The sequence below is a fragment of the Phoca vitulina genome, unplaced genomic scaffold (genome assembly GCF_004348235.1).
Source record: "Phoca vitulina isolate PV1807 unplaced genomic scaffold, GSC_HSeal_1.0 scaffold2, whole genome shotgun sequence".
Classification (NCBI taxonomy): Eukaryota; Metazoa; Chordata; class Mammalia; order Carnivora; family Phocidae; genus Phoca; species Phoca vitulina.
In genome coordinates, this window is record NW_022589705.1 from 49,737,296 (window position 1) to 49,749,697 (window position 12,402).

The 12,402-nt window shown below is 40.5% G+C and overlaps 1 protein-coding gene across 1 annotated transcript in view; it reads right to left on the minus strand.

The window, feature by feature from the left end:
* Positions 1–12,402, minus strand: part of ROR1 (receptor tyrosine kinase like orphan receptor 1) — a 306,022-nt gene that overhangs the window by 118,837 nt on the left and 174,783 nt on the right. The window contains exons 4-5 of the mRNA XM_032396112.1: positions 7,554–7,841; positions 6,853–6,883 (exon numbers count right to left, since the gene is read on the minus strand). Of these exons, the coding sequence (XP_032252003.1) occupies positions 6,853–6,883; positions 7,554–7,841 (319 nt within the window). The remainder of the gene's footprint in view (positions 1–6,852; positions 6,884–7,553; positions 7,842–12,402) is intronic.

The window sequence follows — 12,402 nt, forward strand, 5'->3', positions numbered from 1 at the left end:
AATAAAAACAACAACAAACGAATGAATAAACAAACAAAAACAGAATCAGACCTATAAAACAGAGAACAAACTGTTGCCAGAGGGGAAGAGGGTGGGGGCAGAGGTAAAATGGGTAAAGGGGAGTGCGAGATACAGGCTTCTAATATGGAATGAATACATAATGGGAATAAAAGGCACAGCATAATGAATATAGTCAATAATACTGTAATAGCGTTGTATGGTGACAGATGGTAGCTACACTTGTGGTGAGCATAGCATAATGTGTAAACTTGTTGAATCACTAAGTTGTATACCTGAAACTAAATCTAATGTAGCAGTGGGTCAACTATACACACAGACATACACACACAAGTCCAGTTTTCAATAAAAGGTAGTTCTTTGAAAAGATCAATGAAATTGAATAACCTTTAGCTAGACTAGGTAGTCTGACCAGAAAAAAAGGAAGAGAAAAAAAAAAAGAAGACATAAGTTACTAAAATCAGGAATGAAAGAAGGGACACCACTACTGATTTTATAGAAATTAAAGAAATAATAAGAGAAACTATGAACAGCGATATGCCAACAACTTAGATAATCCAGATGAAATAGATAAATTCCTAGAAAGACACAAACTACCGGAATTGACTCAGGAAGAGAGAAAATCTGAATAGACCTATAACAAGTAAAGAAGTTGAATTAGTAATTTTGAAACTTCCCACAAAAAAAGTTCATGCCCGATGGCTTTACTGGTAAGTTCTACCACAAACATTTGAAGAATTAACACAAATCCTTCACAAACTCTTAAAAAAATAGAAAACAAGGGAATACTTCCCAATTCATTCTAAGAGCCCTGAATTATCCTGATATCAGAACTAGACAAAGACTCACAAGAAAAGTACAGACCAATATCTTTTATAAACACAGACACAAAATTCCTCAACAAAATACCAGTAAATGGAATCTAGCAACACATTTAAAAAAAAAAAAAAAAATTATAGACCATGACCAAGGGGAAATTATTCTAGGAATGTGAGCTTGGTTTTTTAAAATAAAAAATCAATCAATGTAGTAGATCACATTAATATAATAAAGTTAAAAAAAGTGATCTCAATAGATATAGAAAAAGCATTTGACAAAATCCAACACCCTTTCATAATAAAAAAAAAAAATCACACAACAAAATAAGAATAAAACTTCCTCGAATGTCTTAAAGACATTTAAGAAAAACCCTCCACTAGCATCATAAAAGTTTTCCTCTTAAAATAAGGAAAAAGCCCAGAATGTCTATTCTTGCCACTTCTATTCAACATTGTACTGAAGTTTCTATCCACAGTTATTAGGCAGGAAAAAATAAATAAAAAGCATACAGATTGAAAAGGAAAAAGTAAAACAATCTCTATTTGTAGGTGCCATGATCTTATAGATAGAAAATTCTAAGAAATCCACAAAAAAACTATTAGAGCAAATAAATGAGCTCAGCGAGGGTGCAGAATACAAGATCAGTACACAAAAATCAGTTTTATCTCTACAGAGTAGCAATGAATAATCTGAAAATGAAATTTAAAAACTCATAGAGACAAAGTAGATTAGAGGTTATCAGGGTATGAGAGGAGTTTCTTTATGAGATGACGAGAATGTTCTAAAATAAGATAGTAGTGGGCGCCTGGGTGGCTCAGTTGGTTAAGCGACTGCCTTCGGCTCAGGTCATGATCCTGGAGTCCCGGGATCGAGTCCCACATCGGGCTCCCTGCTCAACAGGGAGCCTGCTTCTCCCTCTGGCCCTCCCCCCTCTCATGAGCTCTCTCTCTCAAATAAATAAAATCTTAAAAAAAAAATAAAAAATAAAATAAGATAGTAGTGAGGGTTATACAACTCTGTGAATATACTAAAAACACTAAGTTTTATACTTTAAAATGGTCAATTTTATGGTATGAGAACAATATGCCAGGAAAACTGTTATTTAAAAAAAGGGAGGGGGGCCTGCCCTGGACCTACATATAACAAGTACACTGAAAGTAAGTTCAGTGTACACGTGGGGTCCTCTGCCTCCTGAGACCTGGCACGTGATGCTGACACAGTATAACCAAAACTGTCAACACCCACGCCTGGAACTAACACTGGTCTGGCCCAGGGATCACTTCTCCATATCTCTTGCCCGATGTCCTCGGAATAGAAGACAAGCGTGATTCTATCCTATGATGATCTGTGTGTTATGTCACTGCCGGTGGAGGGATGGACACTGCTTGGAGCCCAGGAAGGACTGCAGTGACAAAAGCACTTCAGTCAGAGGAAAGATAATCAACTTGTCAAATTCTTCCTCAGTGTATGCTTGCACAACAAACTATCATTCCCAATATTACCAAGCATCCACTTTCTTGTTTTTCTTTCTATTCCTTTATATTCTGAAAGGTCTTACAAATTAAAATAATATTTGCAAGATTGGGGTGCCTGGGTGGCTCAGCTGGTTAAGCATCCAACTCTTGGTTTCGGCTCAGGTCGTGATCTCATAGGTTTTGGGATCGAGCCCTGTGTCAGGCTCCATGCTCAGTGGGGAGTCTGTTTGGGATTCCCTCTTTCCCTCTCCCTCAGCCCCTCTCCCACTCTCTCTCTCTCTCTCTAATAAATAAATAAATCTTTTTAAAAAAGAATAATATTTGCAAGATTATATATTCTCATGGCTGAGAACAATTCTGCAACACTCAGTGTTATGAGTTGAATTGTGTTCTCTCAGAATTCATATGTTGAAGTCTTAATCCCCAGGACCTCAAAATGTGACCTTATTTGGAAATACGGTATTTATAGAGGTAATTAGATTAAAATGAGGTCATTGGAGTGGGTCCTAATACATTATGACTTGTGTCATTATAAAAAGGGGAAATTTGGAGACAAGCACTTAGAGGGAGAATGCCATGTAAATACCATGGCAGAAATCAAGATGATGTATCAACAAGCCAAAGAATTATGGCAAGTCACCGGAAGAAGAGAGAAATCCTCCTCACAGTCTTCAGAAAGAACTGACTCTACCAACATCTTGATCTAGGATTTCTAGCTTCTAGAACTGTGAGACAATAACTTTCTGTTGTTTAAGTCAACTCAATATTCCTTGTTATAGCAGCTGTAGAAAACTAATACATTAAGCAGTTCATATTGTTCTTAAATTTGGGCATGTATTGGATAATATGTGAAGCATGATGCTGATTTATATGATGAAATCATATTATATATTATGTTTTTATAATAACATGATACATTAATATAATATTTTGTAATATAATGTGCACTATCGTGATTACTTATCATGACCCATATATTATATATTACATATATAATATATAATATATAACATATATTTTATATATAATATATGTTATTATGTATATAATATATAACATATATAATAATATAGATTAATTGTTATAGTTCATAATATGTTGTGAAATATCGTGATTATTTATCACATGACCCCATTATTATGTTTGAATTTGATATTTACAGTTCTTAGTTCATTTGCTTTAATTATTAGCAAACTGAACAATCGCTTTAGGAATTTCATTGATAATTATAGCTGCTACTGGCTCAGGGGAGTACAGTTTCTTCAAATTAAAATTAGTTTTAAAAAGTAAAAATTACAATAGCTCAAGAAAGTTTGTCTAATTTGGCATTGTTGTCAAAAGAATACATGCTAGAATCTTGTGTAAAAATCTGTGTAAAACAACAGAGGTAGTCATTTTGCTGAACTGAAGGCAATAAAAAAAATTTTAATGGAACTAATATATAACAATCTATGAATCATATGTATATATAATATCTCTGGCCATGAACAGAACACTCAGACAAGCATAGTAATGATTAAAGTAGTCATTTTTGATAGTTCTTGGCTTTTAGTCATATACAAATCATAACTTTATAAGTATTTTTTGATTTTGTCATTATGAAGGTATATTTGTCAATGTGGGAGGACAGAACATACTTCATTTAACAGTTTGCTAGCTTGATTTATAACTTTTAAATATTTAGACGTGCGGTATGTGGGCCTCCACTTGTACTCGTGCCCCAGGCCCTGTAATTGTCAGGGGTGGGCCAGGACGCAGCAATGACAGAAGAAATAAAGCCTGAAGCCATGAATAGGAGCCAAACTAATGTCTCAGACTTGCTCCTACTACATCTTAAAATGCCATTCTGTAAGCTTCATGTGGAAACCTGATGTAGTCCCTAGAAGGAGTGACAAGTGTCTCAATACCTTTGCCTTCCTGGGCCATTGTCTCAAGGACCCTACAAGTCCTTCTCAGTTGGGGGTTGTGTGGCTCTGTGGTCTCAAATGGCACTTGGCTCTCACCAGGTTTCCTAAACCTAATACATTTCACCGTTCCAAACAGTAGGGCTGTGTCGTGGGCTTGCATTGTATTCCTTTGCAGTAACTCCGCTGTGCCACCCTCAAGTAAACAGAACGATGTTACAGCTACACTTCGCTCCTACCTATATTTGGAAAAAATACTGTGCAGTTTGAGAAAAGGCTTGCGGAGCAATCCTCAAAGCTGCGACAGTCACCCTGGCTATCATTTTGTTACGTTCTACCTGTCCTCTCGTGGCGAGGCTTGCCTGCTTGCTGGGGGCTGTGAGGACAGGGAAAGGAGACTAGCATTCTATCTGGGAATTAGTCTCGGGTAGAGAAGAACTCTTAGGAACAGGGTTAAGCGGTGACAGCAGAGAAAAGGGAAAAAGTAGGTCACTGGTTTCTAAGGGAAAGAGAAAAAAGTGCATCAAAACACCAACTGGGCTAACTGAACATAATAATAAAAAGTAAAAAAAACAAACAAACCCACTGGTGAGGCTCCTGGGTGGCTCAGTTGGTTAAGCATCTGACTTCTTGATTTTGGCTCAGGTCATGATCTCAGGGTTGTGATCAAGCCCCGCCTGGGGCTCTGTGCTCAGCAGGGAGTCTCCTTGAGATTCTCTCTCCCTCTCCCTCTGCCCCTCCCCCCACTACCCATGTGCATGCTCTCTCTCTCTCTCTCTCTCTCTCTCAAGTAAATAAATAAATCTTTAAAAAAAGAAAAGGAAAGGAAAATGCTACTGTCAATGCCCAAAAAAGGATGAAGACTGACCTGCAAAAGACCCCATGGGATTTCCAACTTCCATTGTATTTTACTGTAGCTCCCTCCAAGCAAACATGGCAACTATCTGTACATTTCATGCTCTCGCTGCCTAATCTGATGGATAATCAGACGGCTAACATGAAACAGAGGGGCCTGACATCAAAGGATACTTTTAGCTGTGACTGAGCATCTTTAAGGATATCAATATCCTCTCTGCAGACATCAGCTCACAAAAGCCGTATACTATCTTTGTATAAAATTAAAAACCATGAGAGACTCCGACTGGGCTCATCAGAAAGATGATAGCAAAGGAAGAATGAAAACATCAAGAAGTAAGGACATACAAGTGTTTAAAAATAATTTTGATAACAAAAAAGGAATTCTCGATGCAAATACAACAGTCAGAACGTCAACAGCCCGGTGCTTCACAGTAAAGGCAGATTAGTGAACCGCATTCATCCACCTACGATGCAGATTATCTGCCACATTTGAAACACAGATTAACAGGAACAAATAAGGCACCGGGGTGGGAAGCATTTCTACAGCAAGTAACGGAAGTTTTAATCTTTGTTTAAAGAAGACTTCAAAAGGATTCCACATATCGACCGATGGTGAGATCATTAAAAAAAAAAAATAACTTCAAGAATGCAATGCTGAGTGACCAAGTTTCTGACCTGTTTTAAGATCAATCAACATTTTCTACCGAGATAAGGAGAATGCAATTAGCACTTGGGTGATTTTAAAGGCTCTTTTACGGTTGCCTTTCATAGGCTGACGAAATAGCAGAACGGGGTGGCTGAAGGCCAATGTTTATTTTTACCCATTACCTGTTTTATTAATGGGACTGTGGGCCACTGGGCCCTTTAGGCACACACAAATATATTAAAATACCCCACACTGTAATTAAGTGGCACAGAAGGGATTAGAGCAAATTCAGTGGCTGTTATATTTGCTGTAGGAGTCATCTAGGTCAGACATTCTGATGCTCTTGTGGTAGAGCCCAGTGAATTTTATTTCTGAAGTCTACAAAATATGGAATATATTTTCTTGCAGAGCGAGGGCTTTAATAAATGGCTCTTATCCCCCAAATAAAAACATACATCAAGAAAAATGCCCCAAGCGGATGCTCCTACAGTGAAGGAAGAGAACCCCTTAGCCAGAGGAAAGGACAAATGCATCACGAATCACATCAGTTTAAGAAATGGGGTCTTTAGACTCCAATAACAAAGGACTCAAAATGAATCAAACCCATGTAACTCTCAGTCCCAGCCCAGGGCTTTCTTCCCTCCCCTATGTGAGTCAGAACTTCTGCCTCTGAGTTTTTTAAAGGGAATACAAATAAAGTGATCCCTAACTGTTGGCCTGTTCAGTAACTCTAGAGCATCAGGAATGCAATGCTTGCAGAAACACAGAAGAGATCCTTTTAGGCTACAGGCCTAACACTGCCCTGTATCATTTTTTTTGTTTGATTTGACCAAATCCATTGTTATAACTAAATGTTAGATTGATTTTAAAAATAGAAAATGTAAGTAGGTTTTTGCTTTCATCAACATGTTCAGAATCAACGAGAGAATCAACCACACTTGAGGTTAGTGCCAGTGCTGGTCTCTTGTGAATCTTCGTATCAGAGAAAAAGCAACATGGAATGAGGGCAGGGCAGAATGGAATGAAATCTGGACACAGTGTTTTGGCCCAAGCAGAGGACAACATTGCCTTTGCCCTAAAAACCTCTGGAGAAACACTTAGAAGTGACAAGAAGGGAGATAAAAGTACTTACGAGGACCCTGGACTTGCAGTGGGAGGGGGGCCTGGAGAAATGAAAGGAAAACAAAAGAAACAGTCAGGCTGGGTTACTGGAGAGTGAGTGTGGGTTCAGTCAAACCATTGCAGATGAAAGTTCGCAACCACCCCGAGATTTATTTTTCTGGGATTTATTATTTTGTTTCAGTTCCCCACAATCACCTCTACCAAAAAACATACCAGTGAGCACCTGTCTAGAGCCCACAGTTCCAGGACTGGAAAACGCTAGGACAAGTGCTGACGAATGAGTCACTAGAGTAGGCGTCCTCACGCTACGTGGGGGGTTTGCAGTGGGAGGCTGAGTGGTCCCAGGAGCACACTGGTCGAGACAGGAGAGGTTTGGAAGGCAGCTGGACAGACAAGGGGCATACGTGCTGTAGACCTTCCCATCTTCTCTCTCACTGGCATGGTGGTTTAGAGCAGGGCTGTGGGGTCAGACAGATCTGGACTCCACTCCTGCTCTGCCATTTACTAGCTGGGCAACCCTGCACATGGTCCTTAACCACTGGCCCTGGTTTACTTACTTGTAAAATGGGTGCAACTGTACCAGCTTTAGAAACTGTCCCAGTTTCTAGGCACATAGGACATTTTCAGTATGTGCCCATTCCCTCTACCCTGCCCCCCCCCCCCCATGAATGCTGAGGGCCAAAGGCCATCCCCAGCAAAAAGGTGGCTTACCAAACTTGACGAACAAGACTCCAGTGGTAGAAACCACCTTCTTGCCGTTCGTTGCCACGCACTGGAAGTAGCCTGTGTCTGTAGTGTCGAGGTTTCTAATCCGCAGCCTGGAGCCATAGTTGGTTGCCCGAAAGGAGATCCTCCGGGGCTCCTGCACCACAGGTGCATCATTTTTGAACCAGCGGATGGTGGGAGGTGGATTCCCAGACACTTTGCAGTGCAGTTCAGCTGTCTGCCCCAGGGACGTGGTGATGTTATTCATCGGTTCATCGAGGGTCAGGTAAGAATCTGTGAGCACAGGGCGAAGGAGGCAGGTGAGAGGGGTAGACAGCTAAGGGGCACCTCCGAGCAACCCAAATCCACTCCAGTGTGCCCCAGGACCACAGAGAGACTGCACAGGAGAGGCATGGTGGAGACAGACCAGGCATGAAATTATACATTTACTGAGACCCCGTGACTATAGAACAATCACCCATGGAGCCTGCTGCTTACAAGGAAACTTGTCACTAACCATCGTTTAAAACCCAAAGTTTTCAAATGACCATATGGTAACCCATGGATAAGTAAATGTACTTCCTAAGCCAACACAGAATGAGATTTTGTGTTTCAAAGTATGAGAAAAACACACGGTCCTTGTTACAGACTCAAACAATACTGTGAAGAAGAAAAGGCTTCAAAATTCACCTCAAATCCTTCCACCCCAAAATGATACCATTCTTAACATGCTGGCAAAGATCCTTCCAGCTTGTCCACTTTTGATAGGAAAGAAAGCATGAAAGACTGGAAAAGTAGGAGTGACATATTTATACGCACATAGCACAAGATCAGGAAGGATGCTGAAAACCTTGCGGCCAGTGATGATATAAGCCCCAGGTTGCTGGCAGACAAAGTAATGAGGCAATGAATAGTTCCATAATGTTACTCATATCAACCATTAAGATGTTACAATAAATAATTCTATATATTCAACTTTTAATTGAGATATAATTTACATTTTAGGAAATGTACCCATCTTCAGTTACATAGTTCCAGAAGTACTGACAAATGCATATATCCATGTAACCAATGCCCTTACCAAGATAGAGAGCATCCTGAACAACCCAGAAAGTACCCCTAAGATCCTCTGTAGTCAATGCTTGCTTCCATCTGCACCCCTATCTCCATTCTAGGCAACTACAGTTCTGATTTCTATCATCATAGACTAATTTTGTCTGTTCTAGGATTGCATATAAATGGAATCATACTGTATGTACATTTTTCATTTGGCTTCTTTAGAGATTTCTTAAACATTTTAGTAATGAAATAAATTTTAAATTTATTCTTCAATAATATATTTTAAACCTCATATTGATATTAGTTGCAGAATCCAGTACAGAGAAAAGAATTTACTATTTAAAAAATTAAGTTCAATATTTTTTTAAAACAATTGGTCTGTTGTTGATGTATAAGGAGTTTTCTTTGACTTCATGTTCCCTGACCACCCATTCTTGGGTCGATCTCCTCTGCCATACCCTCCCATTGCCTTCTGTCCTTCCCTGACTCTCAACCTGGGATGGATTGTTAAGCAGTTATTCTCTCTGCGGGACGACAAGCCCATAAGGGCAGGCATCTAGAATGTTTTGCCATCATTGTATCTTTAGTGTATCCTACCGTCTAGCAGCATTGTCCAATAGGACTTTCTGTAATGATGGAAATGTTCTATAATCTGCATCGTCTAAATGGCAGCCACCAGCTACAGATGAGCTACTGAGCACATGATATGTAACTAGAGCAACTGAAGAACTGAATTTTTTTTAAAGATTTTATTTATTTATTTGCCAGAGAGAGAGAGAGAGAGCGTGCAAGTGAGCACACAAGCAGGGAGAGTGGTATGCAGAGGGAGAAGCAGGCTCCCCACTGAGCAAGCAGCCCGATGCGGGACTCGATCCCAAGACCCTGGGATCGTGACCTGGGCAAAAGGCAGACGCTTAACCGACTGAGCCACCCAGGAGTCCCAAGAACTGAATTTTTAAATTTAAATTTTAACAGCCACACGTGGCTAGTAGCTGCCGTATGGTACAGCATAGGCAGAGCATAGTAAATTTGTTGAATTTAATGGAACTTTGTTGAAAAATAACCCTCTTTGGGAGAGATCTAAGTGGCTAATTTAAAAGCACCCAAATTCCTATAAAATGCTTTCATACATGCCCAAAATAAATAATTCATTAAGTACCTTAATTTTCCACAAAAAGACTGGGGAGAGATGTCAAAGTCTGGGCAGTCCCACAGGAGTATGTCACGCATGTGAATGACATTTATCTTATGTGAGTGGTAGAAAACAGATTAAGTATGACTATCACTCACTGTGTTTCCAGAATGACACTTTTCATCCCACTTAAACCAATGAATAATTATCCTTCACAATGCAATCATGAGCCCATAAATTATGTTGCTAATGTCTTGCTTCTTTCCATTTATATTCTGATCTTTATCTCTGAACTTGTTTCTCTAATCTATATCCATATATATTCAAACTATGAATGTTTTTGCTCATAGATAGAAGCACATGTGTTCCTAAGACGTTTGAGGTGTGCCCAGAGAGTAGAGAGACTAAGGAAGAGGTGGCTTTATGGAGCTGCCATCATGGCCTCACAGTCCCGTCTCCTGCCCAGAGAATGGCTAACTATGTATCCTTGCTAGAAAAGAAACATAGAAATAGCAATGCCAATATAAGCATAGTGATTAATACTCCATTGGGCAGGTTCCGGAACTCAACTAACTGGGTTTGAATCCCGGGTCAGCCCTCAATTCTGAGTGACCTTAGGCAAGTTACTTAACCTCTGGGTACTTCAGTTTAACTGAAAAATAGGAATATATTAAATAGGACTCTACCAGGCAAAGCTGTTGGAGGATTAAAATTAAATTGGGTGACACATAGGCAGCACTTAAACTAGTGTTAGGCAAAAAAGTAAGCACTCAAAATGTTAATCAATGTTACTGCAATTCTTTTTATAATAATAACAATTTTTGTATAATGCTTTTCAGGTTACTGAGTCTCGCGTTCTCCTCTAACAATCTCGCAAAGTCGGAAAGGAGGAGCATTAATGATCACAATAAGGAAATCACATCTCAGAGATGCACTGACCGGGCCCGTGGTCTCTCAGTGAGCTCGCTGTACGTTGTGCCCAGAGCCTCCAGCGCTAGCAGCCTTAAGTTCTCAGGCTCAGCGAAGGAGAAGGTCCAAGTGGGCCAACAGGCCAATACGGTAGTGAGCACAGATGGACTATTTAGAATCCTACAGTGTGCCGGGGGCTTTACTTCTGTACTCACTCGCTCAATAACCCCACAAGGCAGGAACTGTTATCACTGCTTTATAACGATGAGACCTAGGATCTCTCGGACTCCAAAACCTAGCTCTTTCTATTCTCCCAGACTGCCTGGGCAGCTCGAGCCCCACTGAGGGGTGGGGACAGAACTTGAGTTTCTTCCCTAAAAAAGAGTAAGCTGGGGACACACACCCACATCCCCACAGGGCTGTGATCTGCCCCTAACTCCAGTCAGGATTGTCTAGCTAATGGGTCTAAACTTTAGCTGGTGTTTTGGTTTCCCTCCAGAAGTCAGGTAACTCACCTTACCTGCTACACGGGGATCCCAATTCCCCTGCCTATCCCCTGGCAGGCCCTTCTCCCTTTTTTTTTTTTTTTTTTAAGATTTATTTATTTATTTATTTGAGAGAGAAGGGGGAGAGGGATAGAGGAAGAGGGAGAGAATCTCAAGCCCAGACTCCCCAGTGAGCGCAGAGCCGGACATGGGGCTCAGTTCCACGGCCCTGAGATCATGACCTGAGCTGAAAATAAGAGTCAGACGCTCAACCGACTGAGACATCCAGGCGCCCCCTACCTTCTTTCAATATTGAAGCTAACCAACACCAAGCCACACTCCCAGAGGCCAGGATGACAGCTGCTGGGTGCATGCCTCAGGGGTTAACATTACCTGCTGAGTTTTAGTCAAAAACCAAAGTCACTTCTACTTCTTCTCTTTAGTTTTCTCTGACAGGTGGTTGGAGCCAACGCTCAGCCAGCTCTGTGGCCAAGTCCACATAACACATCACATAAAAGGGTGGCTGGCACTTCAAACTATTTCTTTGACTCCAAACTCCAGTTACTTTGCATGATACCATAATCACAGACATACAGAGCTTCAAGTTTGTTCTTCTAGGAACATAAATTAACCAAGAACCAGAGAGTTCTATCATGTGGGGGAGGGGTAGTTTTTTAATTACCCTCTGAAGGCGTATTCAGATTTATTGAAAACAAATTAGTAAGGGCTGATCTAATGTACAAAATCAATCCTCACAGACTCTGGAGCCAGAATGCCTGAATTCATGTCCTAGTTCTGCTCCTTATCAGCTGTGTGACCTTGGCCAAGTTGTGTACCTTCTCTGTGTCTCAGTTTTGCTATCTGTGAAATTAGTACACTAGGTGCATCTTCCTCTAGGGCTATTTCAAGCATGAAAGGAATTAACACATGGCAAGTGCTTGGAATAGGCTCTGACGCAGAGCAAGGAGCATGTGAGTTTCTGTTATTCTTATCAGCTGTATTTTTCTTTTCTTTTTCTCACAGATATCTTATTCCTAAAAGTAAGGAATGATTATTCATCCAACTGATTGGTTTCCTGACCAGGTCTAGTCTTGATTTTATAGAAAAGGACACCAGTGGGGTGAAGTCACCTGCCTGAGATCACATAGCTGATACACTGAAGGCAAGAGTGGCTGACTTGTCCTTGAAGCTCTACGTAATACCCACCTAAAAACAAAAATGAGGACTGCAGGGCATCTTGAAATCAGTGTAGTCGCTGGCCCAAGTGGTA